Source organism: Chaetodon auriga, chromosome 18, assembly GCF_051107435.1.
Source record: "Chaetodon auriga isolate fChaAug3 chromosome 18, fChaAug3.hap1, whole genome shotgun sequence".
NCBI lineage: Eukaryota > Metazoa > Chordata > Actinopteri > Chaetodontiformes > Chaetodontidae > Chaetodon > Chaetodon auriga.
The window spans coordinates 18,504,642-18,529,356 of NC_135091.1; the positions used below are offsets into that span (position 1 = coordinate 18,504,642).

At 41.9% G+C, this 24,715-nt stretch overlaps 2 protein-coding genes across 2 annotated transcripts in view; one reads left to right on the forward strand and one right to left on the reverse strand.

Annotated features, from left to right (window-relative positions):
- Positions 1-5,459, reverse strand: part of tnfrsf21 (tumor necrosis factor receptor superfamily, member 21) — a 42,513-nt gene extending 37,054 nt beyond the window's left edge. Inside the window, exon 1 of the mRNA XM_076756573.1 lies at positions 5,075-5,459. Coding sequence (XP_076612688.1) covers positions 5,075-5,101 — 27 coding nt within the window. The 5' untranslated portion in view covers positions 5,102-5,459. The remainder of the gene's footprint in view (positions 1-5,074) is intronic.
- Positions 5,460-15,429: 9,970 nt separating this feature from the next.
- The window catches only part of cd2ap (CD2-associated protein), a 46,561-nt gene continuing 37,275 nt past the window's right edge, over positions 15,430-24,715 (forward strand). Inside the window, exon 1 of the mRNA XM_076756673.1 lies at positions 15,430-15,740. Within this exon, the coding sequence (XP_076612788.1) occupies positions 15,737-15,740 (4 nt within the window). The 5' untranslated portion in view covers positions 15,430-15,736. The remainder of the gene's footprint in view (positions 15,741-24,715) is intronic.

The following is a 24,715-nucleotide window of genomic DNA, read 5'->3' on the forward strand; positions in this document are numbered from 1 at the left end:
TGCCTCGTGCACAGGCCAGAGCCAATCAGACAGCTGGACACAAAGTGTCCTGTGAAGGCTCATCAACCAAGTGCAGTAACAAGGAGCAATAAAGAAATGCTTTTAAGCCGCATTATGGGAAATATAGGATACAGAGTTTCTGGAGCTTCACTCGAGCTGGAGACTAATACCACATCCATGTCAGATTGTAGTTACTGTAATTATGAGAATACAGCTTGTAAACAGCGTTCCCATCAACAAGTTGTAACTGATGTGTCAAACATGGTGAACACAGATATCTTTCCATCTCTACCTTCCATCACATATGATGTGAACACAGCAGAAGTCAGGAAATCTCAACCTCTTCTGCTTCAGATTGGACCAGTCTTTCTTGAAATCTGTCTCTTGAGTGGCACAAAGTTACGTAACTGCAATACTAAATTCCTGGGGGATAGGGGAGATCGATAAAATTCTCCCCCTTAATGTCAAATGTTCATTATTTGTCACTTTGGGATGAAGCTGCAGATGCTGTTTCTTAACTAAGTTGCAAATGGCTGATTACTGAAACAATCACTATATTGTATTCTTTCATTTGAAATTAACTAGTATTACTCAGGATCTATTTATGATTAGCTGGTGCAACCCAATGCCAAGGTATTTGCTTTTGCTCTGTGTTGGGGTTTAGTCTGTTAGTGGAAAATGTGGGGGGGGGGGGGTCACGGAGGACTTTTCACCTGATGCCTCTGTAACTCACTGACAGAGTAAAAGACAGAACCCAGGGTGAAGGGAGAGATCTGAGGGTGGAGTCGCCGGTCAGGCGGCTCTTGTTTACATCATATAGGCACCAGCGTGGCACCACTGCACCACTGCAGAGCAGGTTCCTGTTGAGCACATCCACCCACAACACACAGACAGTCAAGGAACTGAGTGCTTCAACCCCCCCGGACTCTGTGACTCCCTGCCTGATGGCTGACAGGCTGAGCAGGACACCCTGTAATTCCACCTCCAACAGGCCATCCAGAGACACGCCCAGGACCCAGTTAGCTTGGAGGCACTGGAGCAGGAGCACAACTGATAGGTCAAACATTTTTTAAGGTAACAGGCAGTTAAACCTGAACCTCGTTTCACTTCCCTGTTTTTTGTGTATGAGCATAAACTGTTAGTCGTCTGCACATTGGGCATGTGATGGGCTGCCCGCACTGCACGCATCAGACAGCGTGTGTGACTGGTCTGAGAGTCACAGAGCAGCAAAGTCAGTTTATGTAGCAGTGAATGAGGCGGCGTTGATACAGGTGTGTTTACTCTGAATCACACATATAATGTGCACCAACAGCACGTCTCTCCTCTTTGTGTTGTGTGCATGTGTTGCCTTGAGCCTTTTTTTTTCAACACTGATGTATTATTGATGCCATATCTTAGCAGAATTACAGTAAGCAGCAAATGTCTCATGACGGTGGAATTGCTGCACAAAAACATATGACATCAGTGTCTGGCAGGACTCTGTGTTTTGTGGTCTGTGTTTTCTCAAGTATTTGATGCAAACTATTGAAATTTCAGCGAATGTAGAGTCCAGTCTGGGTAGAGGTGGGATGAAGAATGAGTCACCACCACGACTCAAAGTGATGAACAGGGCCACCTGTCAATCAAGCTAAAATGACCCAATTCTCAAATTCTTATTGGAATTCTCCAAAGCCTCAAATTCTTATTTCTGTTTTTGTAGAGTCTTAAATGAAGTACATCTTCCAATCAGGCTTTACAATCAATTTACCCATTGGTAGGAAATAAAAAAAAACTCAAGAATCTCATTTCCCATCAAATAAAGTTTTCTTTTTAACCTCTCATAAAGATAAATGGGTAAATGCATACTGCTATCGAAACTGCTGAATCATGACTTTTTTCCAGAGAGTATTCATTCTTTCTCCTCTCTGCTATTGTGAGACCTTCTGACACCTGCAGCTCCGTGTGAGCTGGACACACTGTGAGCCTCCTGTTGACACCTCCTGACTCTTGATTTTACAATACTCCATGCAGCACTTCTAATGATTGCCTATTTCGGCCTGGAGCCTCCTGACTACCACACAAAGGGCAAAAGAACCCACCCACCTGCAACTTGATATGGACGGCGGCACCTTCGAGTGTCTGCGTATTTCTTCACAACATCCTAAAATAAGCAGTGAGCGTGCACGTGGACAGACAGGCTGCGTGCCATCAAAAACAGCCTGTCGACATCCAGGAAGAGCTGTCTGTCTGTCTGTGAGACAGGGCAGCACCGCCACAGCTCAGTCTCACTGTGTGACAAGACTTTTGATTCACGCTTAGCAGCAACAAACTGTAACGCAGAGCAGGAAGCAGACTGAGGTCCAAGAGGAGCCTCGGATGTCTCCATATTGTAATTCCTTTCGAAATGCAAGCAGGTTTTCACGAATGACTTAATTAACTGAACACGGTGGGTCCGGACAGAAAACAATCAATCTACTGTTTACGCCAGTGTGTGTGTCTTTGTGGGTGTGTTGGGCCACGTGTGTTACATAATGAGGTGTGTGCATACATACACTTGGATGTGGGTGGGATGTTTGTGTTTGTGTGTGTGTGGCAGACATTAAGTTGTAATTACTATCCAATTAAAGCAGGGCCCACCACAAACACACACACACACACACACACACACTTGCAGTCCTGCATGCATTTACTCACTGGGCCCCCCCCTCCCTCGACACACACACACACAGATTCACCCACACAGCAGCACCTGTGTGTCCTCATGCCATCCTGCACTGAGTCGCAGCTCATTTCAGCTCTGAGAAAGGGACTCTGTTTGGATTCAGTCGTGCTGAATTCATCACTCACAATAGCCAGCAATGATTGTTTGTGTAGACGTTTGAGCTAACTGCTCAGAGCCCTGAAGCAGGCAGCACTGAGGAGAACTGAGCTCGTCCTTTCAGCAAATATAACTTGCAAACATCAGTCTCTGTAGTCTTGGGTTCATGGTTTGGACAGAATCTCTTTGTTGTGCATACACAAAGTGATAGGAGCCATAAAAGTGAGGGACAGACACAAGAGTAATGTCTTTAAAGAGGGTTCTTTTTAAAAATATTAGAAACTAAAATTATGCAATTAGTGCTTAGTGGCAATGCAGGTGGTTTTATGTCACTATGATTTAAGTGATGTCACTGAAGTTACTTGGGTTTTTCGTGTCATATAAAGTGGCTGCTGGGGAGAACCAGCTTTCACTTTTAATCCTTAATTTTCTTTGAAGTGTATGACTGCGTTTGGGATATGCTGTCGCTTAACACTAGAATACGTTTGGAGCTTGGCCACAAATATACTTCAAGCAGGGTAATAAAGTTGGGAGTAGATTCTTCCAACATTGAAAATTACATGATAAACAATAAAAGCCTTTATTGTCCAAGTGTGCCTTTAGGGAAAAGCACAGGTGCTACTCATAATATCAATGTTGGCTCCGTTCTAAATGGAATTCAGCCATCATTCATTTTATTATTTACCCTGGCGCTTTCTCTACTGCCACACTGCAAAGTGTCTTCCATGGAAAAGGCCTGAATATGAGACCCATGCTTTCAAATTTGAGCCCCGAACCCTAAACTGAGGGCAGAATTTTCCTTTATTTCATCTATAACTAAGCATTATCTTGGCAGAGTAATGCAATGCATTGGCTACACTATGTCTCTTTCCCTGATCACAGTGGGCTTTCTACATCCACTTGGAACACATGACAGTGGAGAGTTGGCAGAGTCAAAGAGAGCAAACACAAAAACATCTTCATAAACTCTGTCATATATGAAAATACAAACCAAAATCCGACCAAAGCCCAAAGCTTTTTGCAGCAACATGCTGCGAACCTGACCTGAAAGCGTATACTATGCTTGGACCTTTGGGCAGATACAGTCGATTAGACCAAATTTAGTTTATGTTACATTGAGTGTTTGCATAGGCACGTATGTTTCTGCACAGCTACCTCTACTAAATTGTACATATTTCATATATTTATTCAATTGTTTTTATAAATCTATACGTATTTCATGTTGCGCATTTTTAGAAGCATTTGGAAAAAGTCAAGTCCTAAATTTGTAAAAATGAATGCATGGCCAAAGACGAAGCTCTTGTTCATTAAAAGTTAAAATAATCCCACAGAGTTAAGCTTTTTGCATACTTCACATCCATTTATTCACTTGATTGAATAAAAACAGACACCTTGATTGTGTCCAGTTTATTTTTTTTTTTTTTAATCATTATCCTGTCTTAATACCAAAACACATCAAACTCAATCCTCTGAATTCCATAAAAAAAAAAGTCATTAAAAGTGAACTGGATGTCTGCCTCTGACAACAACGACAACAGACAGAACTGGCTTTGTGTTGAAAAAGTCAACATCTCCAGCTCGACAGCAGCCGTCCTGCTCTATGAGGAGACAAAGGCTAAGTCTTTGTGCTGGAGCCTCAGCTGACTCACTGAGGATGATGAGAGCTCGAGCAGCAACTGAGCCAACACATACAGTGTCAAACACATATATTCAACGCATCACAGGCACAACAAAAGAACTCCTCCACCATGTCACCAAGGGGAATCCTGTCTGCTGTCATGATCGCTGGCACAAAAACATCCATCCAGCCTCAACACTTAAGTTATGATGATGACAAAATTCTCATTTTGCATTTAAGCAAGTCTCTTAGAGCTCACAACGATATCATTGGAAATTTTCTTTGTTTAATCAAACCTTGTCTTTGACAGTCAACAGACGAGAGTCAGTTAACTGACATTTCCAGAGTCTAATGGAGTAAACAATAGACTGCTGGGTGCCCTTTCTTTCTCCATCCTTCCACTGGGGACTCTAATGTGTTGCTCACTCGCAGAGGATGGAGTGACACACTGGTGAGATGTTAAATCTAAAGACAGAAAAGTACCATTTCTGGAGTTAATCTAGGAGTCAAAGTTGGAAATGATTTGGGATACTTGATTTGAAGTTGAGTCTGGGACGAAAAAAAAACAGGCACTGTGCCTTTAAGTGGAGAACCTGCTGGAGGAGTCCTTAGAATGAAGAATAAAAACAAGCAGGGTGAATAAGATGTGATGAACTCACCACTGCGGACACACACATGGCAGGCATGGTCCTGGTTTAGAACACACAGATGAGGATCGAGCAAACGTCCTTGTCCAAGTTGTCTGCGGGAGAAACACTTCTCATCTCTAGATGTTTCTCATCCTCCTCCTCAGCTTGCTGGAGGAGAGAAGCTGATCCGGGCTCTGGTGCAGCGACAGTCTCAACTGCAGTGTTTTATAGTCCGTGTCTCCAGGTGGACCGGTTTCAGATAGTACGGGATCAGGGCTTGGTTCAGAAAGAACGCTGTGGTAATTCCCATAGCGATGATGGATGAGGGCCGCACTGGGATCGCCGCCTCGCCCCGTCCAGGCTTGTCAGTGAGCAGTGCGGCTCTCTTTCAGCGCCGCAGAGCGCCGCGGACACTGCCGCGATGACGTAGGCACAGAGGGGCGGGAGAAGCGACGCGTCGCAGCCAATGGCAGCTGCTCAAAAGCCATGCACGTGTGTTGAACCCCTTCTGTTTCTGGAGGGCCGATATGGCTCACAGGTGAACCCATGTTGAAGCCCAGAGTGTGTGTGTGTGTGTGTGTGTGTGTGTGTGTGTGTGTGCTACGACCAGTAAATGATTACTGATTTCCTGTTAGTTTTCTGTTGATCAACTAATTGATTAACTAACTAATTGTTTCCCTTCTAACTGTGTTTGTGATGGTACAGCACTGCACAAGCTCCAGTCTGTGCCTCTCAGGTAATCATCACAGATTGTGGTTCAGAAATATGCCAGCTGCCCTCAAAAAAATGACAATGAAGGAAAGGAAAAAGTTTGAAAAGGAGTTACTGTTGTTTGGATATTTCCAAATTCTTTAATATCTCGCTGACAAGCCAAATATCCCATGCTGTGTACAGTGAAGCAGTTTTCAGGTTTGTTTATGTGGCATTTTTTATTTTGTATGGTGTGCTGAAGGAGGAACAAGCTGTGTACACTAGTCTACTGTAAAGTAGGGACTTGTCTCATGTCTCTTAAATGGTTTGTCCGTCCAGTATATACAGTATGTTTCCCTTCATGTGTCATCAGTTAAAGCTGCAGTAGGTAAGATGGAGAAGAGAGCAGACTTAGCACAACACAAGTTCCAGTCACTCCTCTCCGCTGCACTCATGCCCTGCCTCCAAGCCCCCCCTCCCTGTGGCGTCTGCACAGCCGCCATGACAACCAGTAACGTTAGCCTTAGCATCAGAAACAAGCTAACTCTGCCCAGCCGCTACATCACAGCCCCTAACGTACCGTACGCGCTGCGGAGTGTTACTGTAACAATCACCATATTAGCTTTATGGTTATTTGTTGTCTTAGCCGTATATGCTGTTGTTGGCAGCGGCGGTATGAACAGTTTCTCCTTTTTCGGATGGCTGATGCTCCGCCACAGCTTTCACTAGACTCCTTACGCCGCTCACAGAGCTGTTTGACTGAGCGGCAGCCTGCAGCATGAGTGGAGGGAGGGGGCGGTTCGCTGCGTGTGTGAGTAGTGATTGACAGATGTCAGACACACCCGCAGACACTCCTCTGGCTCTGATTGGTTGTTTTGTGTCGGGCGTGGTGAATTCTTGCAAATCGCGGTAGGAGCAGTAGGTGGGACCAATGGAGGCATTTTTTTCTCACAGATTACATGTTTCATGTACTGCTGTCTGGGCATAGGGACACTTTTAGCAAATGTGACAAAAAATTACTTTTATACAAGTTACCTACTGCAGCTTTAAGTCACTCTGCTCTGTTGCAGTTCAGCTGGCTGTACTTGGAGTTTACTTGTGTCTTGATGACCTCTTTTAGGGCCACATTTACTTAATGATCATATTTGCTTTATCTTGTCTCATTGGGTAAATGAGAACTCCTTTTTCAAAATCCAAAATCCTGTGTCCTCCTGTTCAGCCCCTGACATCAAAATCATAGACTAGTCAAATTCATATCCACAAAAACTCAGCTCACTGCCATAGAGCCCTCTTAAGTTTTATATCGTGATGTTTCAACCCAACACTCCTCCTGGTCTGAGGAGGATCCATAAGTAACCAGAAAAAGGGATAGTGCTATAAAAACTGCATTCACTGTGCAGTGCATTAAAGATGCACTTCAGTTTCATTGGATTACCCCTTTAAATGCAGGCAACAGCACTGGGTAATGGCAGTTCTTAGGGTCGTTGGAGTCAATTAAGGGCAAGTCTAATCCACAGTCGATGGAGATGTCACCTGAGGCCATCTGTGAATAGTTGTTACATTTCCTGGGAGGGGATGGAAGGACAGCACCCCTGATTCAACCCTCCCTGGATGACACTGTGGAGCCATTCCATTACGCTAGACAGTCATCCAGCCTCTCCTGTCGCAGCATGAGGGCATTCTTTGTGTATTTAGCTGTTTTTAGAAAGTGCTTAGTAACGCTCAACATATGAATAATTTAGCAGCCTTTTTGATCCGAGCAAATGTTCATTTCTACTGTGGAAAGGAGGTCATTGTGTCTGGTAGGGATTTTGCGTGTGTATGTGTGCAGCACAGATGAAGTAAACCAACCTTAAGATTGAGACCGCTCGCATTGTTGATCATTAAATCTGCAGTTGAGTTGAGTTAGCATAAAGTCTGTAAGCAAATACTAACTGCTAGCCATGCTTCAACATGCGAGATCTTCTTATTTCAATCTGTACAAAGTGTGAAAGAACAGTTTCCACTCAGATGTTATTTGCTGGAACTGCGTCTCGGCCAGGTGCACTCTCCACCTGTTATGTGTTTTACCTGTTCATGTTAATTAGTGAATTATTTAAAGGTGCCGGTAGCAGATTTTTGTTGCCTTCGGACAGAGCCAAGCTGGCTGTTTCGGCTTGCTCACATTATTTACGCTATTTACGCTTTTCCATCTCCTTGTTCCAGCTTCACATTTAACAGACAAGATGAACAAGAAGAAATCAGAGTTGTGCTGATCTTCTCAGCAAGAAAGCGAATAAGAATATCTCCCAAAATGCCAAACTCTCCTGTAACCACACAGTTGTAGTTGCTCAAACCTACCCAAACCCAAAGTCTGCAGAACAGACACTGGCCCAGGTTTCTACTGGGCTCGTCTATCATCATGCAATCAAGCACCAACTGTGGGACAGCCACTGTCCCATATGTGTCAGTGGAGCAAACATGGAGGCTTAAGCAGCTTGGGTCATCTGTTCGGAGCAGTCAACCCGTCATCTATCCAGTTACCGTCCTGCTGTTGAGATATCCAGACACAACGCATGCAGTGTGTTGGCCCGTCAGGCAGGCCATTAGTAAACAGTCTGCGTACACACAAGCTGCCGTGCTTGTAGCCTCAGACGTTACTACAAATAGCAGCAGCCGATAAAAGACTGGAGCACCATCTGCCCTGCACATGGAGCGTGAGCGAGTGGACACGGAGCGGCGAGGGGGAGGGGGAGATAAAGGGATGAAACGTGCCACTTCACTTTTGCTGGTGGGGGAAAAACTGAGCATAAGTGAGTCAGTGACTGAGTCGGATGAGGGGAGATGAAGGGGAAATCCACGCAATGTTCCTTTGATAGTAGGCCTTGGTATAGAAATGCATGACTGAAAAGTAGAGTGAAAGAAAGAGTGACCCCCGGGAGCAGGTTCCAGAGTGATACGTCACACGTACTGTATGTGCTGGCCAACGCTGCTGCTCACTCATGCTGCAGAGCTGAGCTGACGTTCACTGGGCCAAACAGCCTGAGTGCTGCAGGGCCACGCATATCCTCAGACTGCAGTAACTAGGTGAAGTTGCCTTATATAGAAAAAAGAACAGGCTATTATGGGGAAAAGAGCCTCGCGCTGTGTGTTTGAGGAATTGTGTGTTTGTATGCTTTCACACACACGAGCTCAAGCCCTCAAAGCATGCATGCATCTACTATCAACACCCACAAAAATTGGTAAAAACAAGGTGGACCAGGCGAGGCACATGCCGTGCAGGTCACGCAAACCATCCTCCAGTTAAGGTGGTTTTGATCATCTAAGATGTTGTCTTGTCTGATAATCTGACTGGTCTTGTTTCTTGCTTGTCCAACTCTGTTCTGGGGATGCTGTGTTCCCAGATCTCAGCCATCATAAGCACAGTGTTATCATAACTGAAAGAAACGATGGTCAAATCTATGAAAATAAGAAAAAAACAGACCTTTAAAATGAGCTTTCCACTCCCTGTTGTACATATTGACAAGCATCTTCCCTGAAATTACTTCAAGCCCCTCTTTTCCATATTATGACTTCTCTTCAATGTCTGGTTTCACCGTGCAGAATGATGTATGTGCAGAGTGTACTGGGTGGTTTCTCTGCGATCACCAATCTCAGCCAATCATGGCCCAGCATGCAGCTTCCACACGTGTGATTGTAGGAGAAAACTTGTCTCCAGGAGTTAAAGTTTTGAAATGAAGAATGTTTTCATTTCATTTTTCAATGATAATACCAGATAACTGAACTTTTGTGGAAAACCTGTATTAGATACAAACTATTATTCAACAGCTTTTTCATATGTCTTTAAACATGTCTGGAGGGGATCTTTAAAATGGACAAAAATGTCTCTGTCAGCACCTCCCTATGTTAGGCATGGTTCGGCTTTGTCTTCATTCTGGTTTAACTGGGATGAAAGGATTAGTTTTCAGACGCACGCACACACACACACACACACACAGACACACACACACACACACAGTGGGAGGGAGAGAGGCAGACAGAATGATACTGATACTGCTGCTAACTGCGTATGCTGTCAAATGCTAATTCAATGGCATTTACCCCTGCAGATGAGACCACTATGAGCCTGTTAGCATTATGTTGGAGAATGTCAAACCAGTTATGACTCAAAGCTAATTAACTTTTAACCCTTTTTCCACCTCATCCCAGTCACATTTTCGACACTCTTGTGTTCAGAGGTGTGCACACGTATGCACATACCGGCTCTGAGGGTGGAAAGGCAAATAGCTGAGCAGCTTTCCATTGTTACATGTTCATCTTCACGCCGCATCTCTGTTGGGGGTCTGCTGTAATCACACAGCTCACTCAGGTCTGTTGTGAAAATGTGACTTCATTGTTTATACCCATTACAGGCCTCAGGCACACGTCTCAGTGCCAGAAACCTGCTGGTGTATTTGCATTTAGAATGACTGATGCTCCCACTAGATGCTAATAAGACTGATACATTTCCTCTTTTAACCGAGCAGTGTGTGTTAACGCTTACTATTTCAATACACATCTGTAGTTAGAAGATGCTGTAAGTCTTTTGGCTGACAGTTTAGAACTTGTCTCACCTTGTATCTCTCTAAAAATACATACTCCAAAAAAGCCCCATTGTTGATGCATTTCATTCCATAAACTATGACCAAATGTTCACTTTGCTATAGCTGAATTCTAAGCTGCCACCCATGAAGCATGTGAAGAAGGATCCTTCAGAGGTTTGGGCGTGAGCTCTGTTCTTTTCATGTCTTGTAGTAAATGCTTGACTCTTTCTCAGGCAACCAAAGCGAAGCTCCTCAATGGAACCATGTTGGGGTTTTAAGTCGTCAGTGGCAGCTGCTAAGCAGAGTCTCCTGGTAACAGTCAGATCTCAAACCCAAGTGTCCAACACATGAGGCCTAAAGGTGTCCAAAGAGAGACATTTCTGCCACAAGTGGTAGATGGTGCCAAAATTTAGCCACCCTTGTTGGAAAAAGAGAGTGTTATATGAAAGCTTACAATTGAAACTAAATCTACATTCTGACTTAACATCCGCGTGGTGCTTCATGACACAGACGAACGTACTCGTCACAGTGTTAGTGGGTGGCACAGATTTCCTTCTCTGCTTATAGGGATAGCTCGAAATGTTAGCTTTTGGCAGACTTGTGTCAACATGGGAAAACACTTAATTTATAGGTACAGGCTGCCACATGGAACACGTCTGAGAAGTGGAAGACTTCCTAATTTGGTTTGGGATGGATTCTGATTGCTAGGTGTAACATCATTACCTCAATTTTTGCAATTTTTCAACAGAGGAATGTATGCATCAGGCCCATTGAGTGTGAAGTCATAGTTTGACTGAAATAAAAACAGCATTTACAATAAAGTAGTTCTTTTTTTTTTTCACCAGAACCGGAGAAAATACTGTATTATATGCTATATTCTTATGGATATAATGCTTTTACAGAATTTCAGGGGCTGAGCATGGAAAATAAGTCAAATCAGTCAAAATTAGTGAGACAAAAAACTTGTTCCTCAAGTTAACAATGCATCAAAACAATACCAGGGTTAGCCTGACCTCTACTGGATGCTCTTTGTAATTACACTTTAATACAGCACCAAACATTACATATCAGGCTGGTCAGTTCCTGCATTAATTGAAAAAAACAAAAACAAAAACAAAACAAAAACATAATGATGTTAGTAATAGCTTCTATATCTTACATACATTTGATGATTACCCCTCTTTTGATGGAAAAAGACAGAAAAACAATCACTTTATGAATTATATATATAAATATGTAGCTTTCAGGACATTTTAAGTGTTAATTCATGTACAGTATGTTAGTAATTGTATCTTCTCCAATGAAAATGTTTTATTGACTCATTCATTGTCTGTTTATAAAGCAGCCCACAGGAGGAGTCATCGACAAATACGTTAATAAACACCAATATGTTCTCAAAACTACATCCTTATAAGCCATTTATTAAATGTTTATTTATTGTTTATGAATGCTAAAGAGGGGCTTAAAGTTAAGCATTGCTGAAAACGTCTCTGACATATACTGTAAGCTGCTACATTCTGTATATAACACAGACTGATCCATGAGCTGACATGGGACTGTTTGCAGTTACACATTTTACCCACAAGGTGGCTCTAGATGAAGCAGTGAGGCCGAGTTATGTTGAGCAACAGGTGTTTTTGAAACATTGAGCCCCACAGTAGATGATGCAGTAAAACAGGACGGGTGGATTTGTTGTCAGGGTGTTACACTGCAGCATAAATGTTTAAATATGAACCTTCGTCATCATCTGCTGTCCATTGCAGATGTTTGTGAGCAAGCGAGCATCAAACGAGCGCCTGCTTGCTGTATTTTCGTGTGATTTGTCTTTTTCAGAACAGTTTTTTAATGAGTGAAGTAGAAATGACATACACATAGAAAACAATACAGTATGTTTTTTTTGTTTTGTTTTTTTTGTCAGATAATAGAGACACAATTCCCATCCAACCCTCAACTTACCACCCAACCCCAGGTAGTTCATGCTATAAGAAAATTAAACAAATAACAAAAGCAATAAAAACAATAACCGATAATACGTAAAAACATAAGTAAATGAACAAGAAAGAAAAAGAATGTGGTGTGTTTCTGAGTGAGGGGTGAGGTTTCAGAGAGAGTAAATAAAATGTTTCACAGGAGTTTAGCTAGTTCAGATAAGACATAACAGGAGAAAGTAAAAGTGGTTCTTGGATCCCCTGAGTGTGAATTTGATCTTTTCAAGACTTAAATGGAGCATAAGTTCATTTATCCATCAGGAGGTGTTCGGTGGTTTAGGGGAGATCCAGTGGAACAGAACCCTCCTGTGAGGAGGTCGAGTCATGAATGCAACAAAGTCTACGTTCTTAATGATCTGTTGGTCAGTGGTCAATGTGCCAAAGACGGCTGGATATGTGTAATGTTGTACATTTAGGGCACTGATTGTGACAGGGTCTTTAAAACTGCTGACCAACAGTCGGATAAGGAAGGTCATGACTAAAACATGTGTGTGCGGGTAACTGGAGCCCAATGACTTCTGTTACAATGCTCATCTCTACGTCAGCATTGGAAAGGTGATTAAGTCCAAATTCTAATTTGTCAGTATTCATATAGGAGCTACCAACACTGATAACTGGAAACTGCTCCTTATCACTGCTGGGCACTGATCTGCGTCATTGGAGGCGTTGGGGGAAGGTGCCTTTTCTCAAAGGTGAAGACAACTTTTTACACAGAAACAGCTGCTGCTGAGCCATGCATGGAAATAGGCCCATTTAATTTGGTACTAATTCTGATGAAAATAAGAATTGCTTTGAAAGAATTGGTCTATTTAAAGCCAAATAAATAATCAGTCATTATTAATTGATTGTTTGTAACTGTATGCAGTCAATTGGAGTCAATAATTAGAAGAATACCAGTTGTAAACTGTCTCTATTTTGCCTTTGATTAATGGTGAACTACTCAGTTCTTATTTTGGAAACTTTAAGGAACTTAGAAAATTGCAGACCCATAAAATGAAGTGGCTATAAAATAAAGGCAATGTGCCTCTATTGATCTCCAAACTTTGGGAATAAATTCATAAATGTGGACAACAAATGGGCTGCAGAAAGCACAGATGTTTGAATTAATGAGAGTTAATGAGGACCGTTGTGGTTCCCATGATCCACTTTGACAGCCAGGCATCCACTGCATGTTATTCAAATCTGTGTGTGTGTGTGTGTGTGTGTGTGTGTGTGTGTGTGTGAGAGAGTGTGTGTGTGTGTGTGTGTGTGTGTGTACGGTATTTATGCGGTCAAACATTTGCATAGAGTTTCTGTTTTTACGCTGCCTTTTGAAAGGTTGTTGACATTTTGCTTGGATGCATCCTGTCTGGATGAATTTGCCCTGAACTACTTCCTTTTTTAACAGTTCATTGTCTGGTTTTAGAGAGATAAGCTGGGTAATTGACAGCAGGCGCTTTTTATGTTACGCCGCCGCAGAAAGGGCCTCGTCACTGCTGCAGTCCAAGCTATTTTTCTCTGTGCGATTTTTAAATCTAATGTGAAAAACTAAATCTTGCTATCGGAAAAAAAATGAATATATCAGAATCATTGAAGCCACATTTGAAAGTAAGTCACGTCTGACTTTTTTTATGGTTTGGACACATTTTCACACAGGCTGAGCCATGTGATTGTTTTATGAACGTGAAGCAGTTTTCACTTCATTCCCTTTCCCACAGTCGCTTTGCTTGGGGTGCGGTTTGAATGTTTCAAATAGCATGTTGTCACTCAGCAGATGGGAAAGATGCTATTGTGCCCTTTGATACCAAACCATTTATGGCACTGCCAAAACTCATTCAATCAAAATGGATTTAAATCAGAAACACACACACACACACACACACATACAAAGAGAGCGAGAGAGAGAGAGAGAGGGAGAGAGAGGAGTGAAATTAAAAGAGTCGAGCAAGATTATTAACTGAAATAGCCTTGGACACTGCGTTGGGGCAGGAATACAGGGAGATTGTGAGTTAAAGCTGAATAGCTATGACAGTTTTTTTTCTTTATCTGCCCCAGGCCTTTCAGCACTTGAGAACAGATGAGGTGTTGAGGTGAGGTTGGTGACAGGAATAACAGCTTTGGTTCTCACCTTCACTGACAATCCACTGCAGACAAACCTCATTACAATGTATAAACCTGCATGCACTCTGCTTCCTGTCATTCATAGTACTGTATGTTTTTTATATTGTGTGCATATTACATAAAATGCACATATATCATATAGAACATGATGTAATTCAAGTATCATTATGTATATTGTACTTATTATTCATCCTTATATGCTTATGCTGTATGTATAGCTGACACATCATGGCTACCAGAGTTGCATTAGTGGAGTTCTTTGGCAAAAATCACTTATGTAGTCTAAGGTATTGTCATATATACAGTATATAGCTTTCTAATATCCTCTTTCTTATCTTATCTTAAATCCATATTCCAAAAATCAACCACTTCAAGAACATTTTCCTTCCTTTGTCCTTGGTTTTTCGGACGCTTACGTTTAGAACAGTCTCCCCACCATCAAAGCCAGCCTTAAAAACCACACGTTGTCATTGTTATACACGGTATAACCCACCGTCATCCTGGCTGGTTTAACACCTGCGGCTGTTTCAACCCACCATCTCATCTGGCTGATATGTCTATATTATATAGATATATTAACACCTTGTTTTGGCATACTTTAAATGTATTTTTCACTTTTTATATTGCGCAGTTTTTTTTCTACATATTAATAAGTAATAGTACACCAGCTAGAGGCAGGGTGCTCTCAATCATGCAGTGTCATCTTAGACTTATGGATAAGAGCCCTCACAGTTTATATGAGTGCTGATAATGTCTGTACTGCATTTTTTATTAGGCTACGGGTAGAGCTGTTTCCCACACTATGCCAACCCTATTACTTCAGAATAAAATCACCACAAACATTAAAAAGGAGCTCGGGTGAGTCTCTCTCTCTCGCGCGCGCGCGCGCTCACCGACACGCCCGCGCGCACGCACATACAGTAGTGACTGTACTTGCTGAGTGAGCCAATAATACAACGGGGGGGAATCAACATTCCATTAAACATTCCTCTCGCGGGACTGTCCTTTCTGAAACATCGCGAAGTTTCCTGCTATTTTGGATTTTGGTGGCAGCAGGCAGCCCGCAGCAAGCCGTGGAGGCAAGTCCAAGAAAGGTGGAGACTCCTGGTTAACTTCCTGCACAATAATCTTGAAGCACCACCAAGAGAGAACTCGGGAGGCTGCTGCTGCTGCTGCTGGGGCAGGGACGAATGGATCTACGGCTCACTTGACTTCTTTTTTCGGTTGTGAGTCGACAAAAAAACACTTTGAGGTTGATTATACGCGTCTACCTGGCTATTAGCTAGCTAGCAGTGAAGCTGCTGGATAAGAGATTCCCAACGTTTGATTGCGAGGCGTTGTGAAGGACAGGAATGGGTGAGTTTTCCATGATGTGGCGCCTGTGTTGTGTTTAACGTTTTATGTTATGTTCTTTTCGACTCAATATACAAAGCAAGTCGAACACGCGTAAGGCATTAAACCAAGTGTCAGTGACATAAATCATGCTATCTGCTTTTTCCATCATGGAGTTAAAGTTAGCAAGCCAGTTAGCTAGCTGGTTAGCCTAGCCAGCTAGCTGTCCGGTTAACTGGATAACGCCACCTCCATCCTTGGATTTGGCTGTAGTTCTAATGCTAATGTTAACATGAGCTACCTTAAAGCTGATGTCAACATGGCCTCTGTAAAACCACTAAAACTACTTTACTAGTGTGATATTCCCAGTTTATTCTTTCCTGGTTGTGCTATGTAATCACAAATTTGGACTCTGCAGTCGAAATAACTCCACGGACGGGAAACTTCAGACTGAAAGTTAGCTTTTTCTCATAGTATAGGTCAGCTTCCTCTTCTTGCTTCAGGTCTTGATGTAAGGGAAAGGGTGTCATGACATACATTCTTTCCATGACAATGATAGTCTTACAGTAAGTTCCCACATCCCAATGCATACAATACTTTTCGCCACCAGAACCGACCAGGGCTCCTTTCTTATGGACACCCATGACCCCATCCTTTACCCTTAAAACAGGGTATTAAATGAATCTGATTCTTAAGGAAATTCAGGTCTTTTGGCTAACAACTTAAAGAGTATTTCACTGAAACCACAGAGTTAAAAGTGACTGTATTTGATGCTGTATGCATGAGTTTAAAAAAGACACCAGAAGTGGGTGATGCTTGTTGTTACTTCTTCAGAGAGAATGGTTATTGTGATGGTCATGTTGATTGAATATAGAGGAAACTGACATTTGTTTATATCAAGAAACCTGCCTCCTGCCTCCTGCATGTTGCAGTGCAGTGTGGTCTGTGTGGTTGTGTGCAGTAGGACTTGTTCAAGAACTGTGCTATGTTGTAAAACAGGTTTTAAGCCCTGCTTTGCTTAGCCTTCAGATGTGTAAGGTTGCAGACTGTGGTTTTGACATTCTAAGTCAAGAGAACTGCTTTAAACGAAACTGCTTTGCATGCACTGTTGCATAGACTTAGTATTAAAAACTGTAGTGATACCACAGAGAAGATGTGGGGGACAAATGAAACTAACACTGTATGTAAATTGCAAAGAGAATAAGAAAAACAGTACAGATGATAATTAGACAACAAGCTCGGGATTTCTTAAAAATGTGAACCTAGGAGAAAAATTATATATCCCGTGGACTTAGAAACTTTCTGACACTCACTCAAAAACTTCTTAACTAGTGTCCATTTATAGGACACTAGGTTCACATGAATTTGTAATGCACTGTAATGCTCTTTGGTATTCCTTTCCTCAGGTGCTTAGGGTATCTCAGATATGTTTGAACATGTCCTCGCTGTGTGAGAGCGCCCCTCACATTCTGTGTTTGCTCTCTCTGAACTTCACTGGAGCTACATGCAGCCTGCTACTGGTTGATTGGCTAAAATCCACAAACTGGAATTTTGTTTTGTAGCATTAAGTGGCTGAACATTCCAGTGCTTTGTCTGGTCTGCTCCCCACATCTGTGTCAGCAGCAAATCTTCTATCTTGTATTGCATTTTTGGGTCATTTTTTTTGCTTTTATTTTGGTAGGGGATAGTACAGAGGAAGATGGAAATGAAGGCAGAGATGGCATGCAACAAAGGTTCCCAGCTAGACTGGGGGCATTGTGTTTACATGGATAAATTCTTAAACCCTCAGGCCACCAAGGGGACGTCCCAGTTTCTATTTTATTAGCCAACTTCACTGCAGGATTCCACTGAACCAAGGAAAGACTGGACTTGTGCCAAAATGTCTGATTGAATATTAACCTCACTGGCCTCAACCAATATTTACCAGCATGTGCTTTGTTTTAATTTCCCACCCTGGTTTTAACTTAACTGATGAAGGTCAGATTATCTAGCCTGGTTGATCTGGTGCTTAAAGGTTCATTCACTTATGAAAATAACCCAACTTGGCTCTGTAAAGAGGCATTTATTATGATACTTAATGTAATTTTGCACAAAGGCACAAGATAAAAGAATTATCACAAATATCACAAATGTCTCAAAATGAACACTGATGAATGAAACAATCATTACTGGCCTGTATACTTCTAGTACCTACCACCTTTGATCACTGTCTTCAAATGTGCAGGTGTTCCCTTTGATTATCTTTCATATGACTGCAGTTACATTGTTCCTGTGTTTTTCAGTCTTGTGAAATATCACATTAGATCATAATCATTCAGTAGTAAGCATGCATTTGTCACATCTAAAAAATGTGATTTTGTTCATTTTGGACAGGGATGTTCCTACTGACTAATTTCCCTGACGTTAAACACAAGTTTAAAGAAGGGTAGACTAGTCTAAAAGAATGAAAGCACTCAGAAAACAGTCAAACTTTGGTCTATAAGGTCAAGCATTGTCTGAAAAAAAAATATTGTGTGTATTATAAGAGCCATTTCAAACGGTTAATCACATGAATCACATTCTTTTCAATGTCCTGGACAAATGGGAGAAATTCTGTGTTTATAGACCACATTTTCTCATGTGGCAAACCTAGTATTTATGTGGTGGTGACAAAAAGATAAAAAATATACATACAGCATTTGAATTACAGAAAGCTCCCAGCACTTCCTGGGGAAAATATTACATCAAACTCCCGTTAAGAAATAAGACATATGAACAGTTCCTTGCGTATCGGAAAAAAAAAACACATGATTCTAGAAACAGATGAATAAAAGGCATCATATGTCGGCAGTCTTCTTGTCAATTCAGCCTCAATATAATCATAATCCTGACAAACTTTACAGATTTTCGATCAGACTCCGTTGGTTAGCTGCTAAACAACGGATGCCATTTATTTAGTGGAAGAGGGTTGTGGGAATGAAAACTAAAAACGGAAAATAATGAAGACACATTGAATGAAATGCGGACTCATAACAATATTAATTGTGTAGCACTGTGTAGCATCAGGGAAAAAATAAGGTATGTCCCCTGGACACGTCAACGGTGACTTTACTACGTCCTTTCATATTTTAAGTAAGGAAGCATGTTCTACCTTTAACTGGCTGCCGTATACAGATTGGATTCAACTTACCTTACGAAAGAGGTTTCACCTTTACGATATTTACTCACAATTTTGTTTCGTTCCCTTTCCAGTTAATACTTTGTGCACTCTTTTAGTGGCATTTATCTGAAAACGTAGCAACAGCAAGTTAGATCTCCCAGCAAGTCACAAAGTCTATGTACGTTTGTAGTTAGCGAACACTGTGCAGCAACATCCTGGTAGCTAGCGGGTTAGCTATTAATGTTTATGGAGCTGGAGAAATCTTGTGCTACTTATGTCTACCTGATGGCAGAGACACTGAGAAATGTGAGCTTGCTTGTTGTATTGCATGTAGTTTTAAATAAGGAAATCTACAACTTTCTTTTAAGGGCATAACAGCCAATTCAAACCAGTTATGCCAAACTGGTCATGTGGCAGAAGGGACATTATGGGCACACTCAGTGGCAACCACGGCAATGGCCATTCGGCCAGATTGATGCGTTCCTATAAAGCTTTTCTTCAGACACACTTCTCACATTAACAGTATATCTTGCCTATTTGTAGAGTTTTATACCAGCTTCCAAACTTGTGTTTTGAATTTTGGTAGAGCTGCCCTTTTGTATACAATTGCTTCACAGATTGTACCCATAAAACAAGCTACAGATGTTGATATGACTCTTGTATCGATTATTCACGTACTCTTTTCTCAGAGCATGGCTGTCTTATCTGGTAGTCCAGTGTTATGTCTGTAATATGCAATGCTTACATCTCCTCTTAGATTTCCACGACATGGTTGACCTCTGACATTTGACAGGCACAGCCATTGTTAGCACATGGCAGTGGTCCCATAGAACAATTGGTTACATAATTTGTCAAGCAGGGAAGGTTTAATAACTTCAATAAAAAAAAAAACTTTTCAAAGCGTTTATCTAGTTGCCCCAACTTAGCTTCCAGGCGTGTCTAATGTGTGTCAAGGTGTTGGCACAAAATGCATGTTGAGCTATTACCTCGAGTGACGGTGCTGTGGGTAAATTAAGGTGAACAGGAGAATTTATTTAGACAACAACAGCTCTCTCATATCGCTCTCACTTGATTTCTCTAGGGTAACACTTTGCCCTTCATATCAGCTACCTCTCACATCAGTGGGAAGGAATGCAGTTATGAGTTTCCTCTTTACTGATTGTGTGTATGAGTGAGAGAAGCACAGAGAGCACACTGGTTTAGACAGTCTGCCTGGCAGTCAGCTCGCCTGCGTGGCCTTGAGTACCCACCCCCTCTTCTTCCTTTCTCTCCCTCCCCTGCAACATCCTCCTGTCTGTCACTGGCTTATATAAGACCCATATTGTACAAACTCTTTATCTGGAAGCACTGTGTGAGGAGAGGAAAACGATAACCTGGAAATTCCTTCCTTTCTGCTGAACCTCGACCCGGCACACAGACAGGAAGTGAGCGCAGGATTTGCTGTGCACTCCCAGGAGTGCTATTGGTACACTTGAAAGCAAGGACAACATGCAGAAATGAATAAAGTTGATTAAGAAGACTTGAGATTGTGTCTGGTGAGGGTGAAATTCTCAGTTTGAATGCTAGGTCATAATAGTGAGGCGTATTTAAATCACTCTATTTAATTCTTGTTCCCCTATGTGGATTTAGTAAAATGACATTGAGGGGAGGAGAAACAAAGATAAATTGTATCTGATAAGAGGGACACAACTCAAAGCAAGACTGGGCATGATGGAGGTATGCTGAGGAGACAGCACGCACACACACAAAGAGGCATTCATAACAAAGCAGCACAAAGGCAATTGTTATCGTTGTATTGTTTTTCCATCTAATGGACATAAATCACAAAAATAGATGTTTGAATGGTTGGAACCTACGTTTTGTTAGAGGGAATAATCAGCCGTCATTTTTGGCCAATTTTGACATTCCCGCTATTAACTCCAGTGAGACGAGATGTCTGATTCAGCTCAGCAAGACAGATTGATCACTTCTCTTTGCAGTAATAATCAGCATTGCTTTGAAAGACTTGTTAGAGATAAACTGCTCTAATCAGTCACAATCAGATGTATACTGAGGAAAATACCCTCAGTGCTCTGCAGGTCTGACGCCAGGCTGAATTTAGTGATAATCATCCATTGTTTTTCCCAATAAAGCCTGCATGGAGTTGTTAGCTAAGTTAGCTAAAAGTTTGTATTAACCAGCTGGACTTGCATCATAAATGGCTGTGATCCATGCAGGGATTTGTGTGTATTTTTTGAAATTGCTTGAGTTTATTGTGATAAGTTCTAAGTTTTCCACCACACTGACTGATACAGCTGGATATAATCACACAAGCTTGATTACATGAAAAATTTAAAACATTGTAAAAACATTTGTACTTTTAATGTCAACATTAGCTATTTCCAGAAGTAATCCAAGGGGTGTATTGGTGGTACCAGCTGCATCTAGGGATGGGAATTGATAAGATTTTATTTATACCGATGCCATTACGGATTCTCTTTATCCATTCCCTTATTGATTCTTGATACATTTTAGTTGAGGCAGAGAGCTAGTCGTAGCTACAGTCTGCCTCTCATCATCTAAAATGGAAGAAATGAGAGACTGTATGTGCAGCTTTCATCTTCATTTAGGCTTTCTTAGTCAAAGAAAAAGTCTGCCAAGCCTACCTGCATGGGGGTAATTATTATAACAGGATATTTACCGTCTGTAATGGACGTGCTGCTTGTTTGGGAAGCACTAGCGCGTGTGCATAGAGTGTCAGGTCATTGCTGGAATTTAAGCCCATGTTATATTGAAAGCTGTTTCAGTGTAATGCTGGTGTTTCCCACCTTACTTGAAATTATCATTTTACAGACATTACAACCAGTCATCTGTCTTGGTCAAATGAAGCCACACTTTGGACTGTGTTTTCCTCTCTGCCATGACTCTTTCTTGTTACAGGTCTCCAGCATCAGAGAGGCCCGAGTTTGACGCCATTGTTTTGCAATGCGCAACTGTCATAAAAAAGGCCATTGTCAATAAAACTAATTAATAAGCTCGATACCCTTCAATTCCACTGGATGGGACAGTTTTAAACCAGCTCTTGATGGTTCCTGTTATCGATCCCCATCCTTAGCACTGTCATGTAAGAGGAAATTACCAAAAGCTTCATAAATGTAATATAATATTTAAGGTTTGAATCAAGGGCAATAACAGCAACAAACAACTCCACCACAACATGGTAGCAAATTGTGGACGGGGTGTGTGCTTACATACTAGTACATAGTGAGCTTGTTTTAGCTGAAAGTGTCAAGGAATCACTTCTTTAGCCTTCTCGCTTATGCCTCTGAGCTGCAGCAAATATGTCAGGAATGCTCAGCTGCCACTCCCCAAGACCAAGGTGTCACTGAAAGATAGAAGATTTCCTAGTGTGTGTTCATGTGCACTCCTTTATTTTTCTTTTTCACCCCTTCTTTCTGTCATTATCACTTGCAACTCTTTTGACACAGTCATCAGAGACTGTTAACTCTGTTTTTCCTTTGGTGCTGGTGGTCTGTAGAACTGTGAGCAATACCAAGTAATCTGTCAGGATGTAACATTGGCAGTGTGGTTTGAAGCAGTCTAAATATGTAGTTCTTATCGTACATTATAAGAGCCAGGCACTGTTCTTTATCTCTGTATCATTCAGTCAAACACAGCATTTCGGCTGGTGAATGGAAATGTTTTATCCATTTCACGTCTCGGTCCACATCTATGCCACACAAGAAGCAGCAGGAGAGACTCCCTGGAGTGGTGGGGTGGTTTATTATGGCTGTACAATTTGTCATTAAATTTCTAGAAGCTGTAAGTCAGAGGCAACTACACTTTGTTTTGTAGAGGATCCAACACCTATCTAACAAGTTTCACAAGTCCTGAACTTTGTTGTCATCTTTATTATTTTGCTCAGTGCTCAAAACTGTTAGTCTTAGGAACAGCAATTGAATTTTAATACGCATCACATTTCTTTTTATCATGCCACATACAAAGTAAAGCAAAAATAAAAGTGTGAGTACTGATGACACTATTTAACTGCTTTGCATTAGCCTAGAATTAATCAAACATCTTACCTAGAGCTGATGTTTCAAAAACAAAATAATTCATATACATGTTTTAGAACTCAGAGTAGCTGTTGAGTTCTCCTCTTGCTCAACCGCACGCTTCCCCTTGAGGTGGTGAAATAAGTTTGTTCTATGGCACCCTTTTGTTGTTACAGTGTTCTTGCAGTTCTTTCATGTTACCACAGTTTGTTGTACATCTGATCTTTTGTAACCAAACCTCTTCAACACTACTGAAGTCAGTCCCCTTTTTGGAACTAACTCACTCCACCACGGAGCTGTAGCAATGCTGCAGGACACCCAGCACCCCATCATCCCTTGGCTGTATATCTCATGTCGTGCTTGTACAGTCTTTTTTCTCTCATCATCTGCTTGACAGCACACCATTTAGTGGATGTGCTTTTGGCCATAGCACTTAGCTTTTTGACCTATTTCTGCAGTTATGGCAAGACAAGAGAACAACTCTGGCTGTGCAGTGAGGCTGCTGCTGGGCCCGATGATGGTGTTGTTTCGGAAAGCTGTACATCAAATCTTTATAATGTTTATTCCTGTATAGTGTCACTGTGTTCAGACTAGACTGAACTTAAATGAAAGTGTGACGTAATTCATTCCACATCAAACACTTCTTTTGAGGGCTCTGCATGTGTGACACCAATAACAGCATCATATTTTATGGATGTACAGTCCGACATCAGGTAGAATATGAATGAGCCGCAGACCTGCCGACCCACGTCCACTCTGATTCATTAACACAAAGGTTGCCAGGGAGACATGCATGCAGGCCAGTTAGCTTCCTGCTCTTGCAGTGGGCTCAATAATAAGCCAGTATTAATGTCACAGTTAAGGCAGTGTAACTGTTCCTGGGACAGTGGCCAACACTGGATGAATGAAGCCGTTCTCCAGCCTCTGCACAAACCCCAGGTTGTAAACCCTGATTGAAGGCCCCGATGTGATTTGACCTTGGATAGTTGTAATCCAGGTTACTTTGTTGTTGTTGTTAGCAGGCGTTTCTTCACTGTCATTACTCAAGAAAAGTCTCGGTTCTGCCCTCTGGGCCACTTCATAAATCAGTAGAACTATTTAACCCAGAATCCCCCTGCTGCTGCCTGACTGCAGTGAACTGGCAGGAAGTTTGCTCCTCTCACACACACACACACACACACACACACACACACACACACACACACACACACACACACAAACCACCTGTACACTGACTGTTTTTGGCTGCATGGAAATGTATTTAGAAAGGCATTTCCTCTGAGGAACAAACCAAGAAGACTTTGTCCACTGCCCCACTGCTGGCATTTCACAGGCCGACACCCATCACTCACTGCACTCATTCAGTAGCAGCAGCCATAAGTGGTGAGCAAAATGCCTGACTCCTAGAGAAGTGAGCATCAGTGAGTGAGTTCATCTGCGTGCATTGCTTGTCCTCACGTAGATAAAGAAGAGACATGTTGTTCCTGCCCCCAGAGCTCAGTTACCAAAAGTCTCAAAAGGCACATAATTGAGTCAGGTTGGTCCCTTTTAAACAAAGGTTTCAAATAGACACCAATTCAAGTTGTAGATGGAAGTAAACAAGCCATGAACACCATGGTTGCCTCACACCTTTATACCTGTGTAATAACTGTAATGTATGCAAAGGATTTAAGTTTTATTAAAATAAAAGTACACTGTGATTAACCCAAATATCTCAGCTTTCACTCTGAAAATGTGTTCAGTTTAACTCTGCCACCGCAGTAACGGCAGCGTCTCTACAGAGCACAATACATGAATCAGAAGGTTTCGTCTATAAATATCCTCCT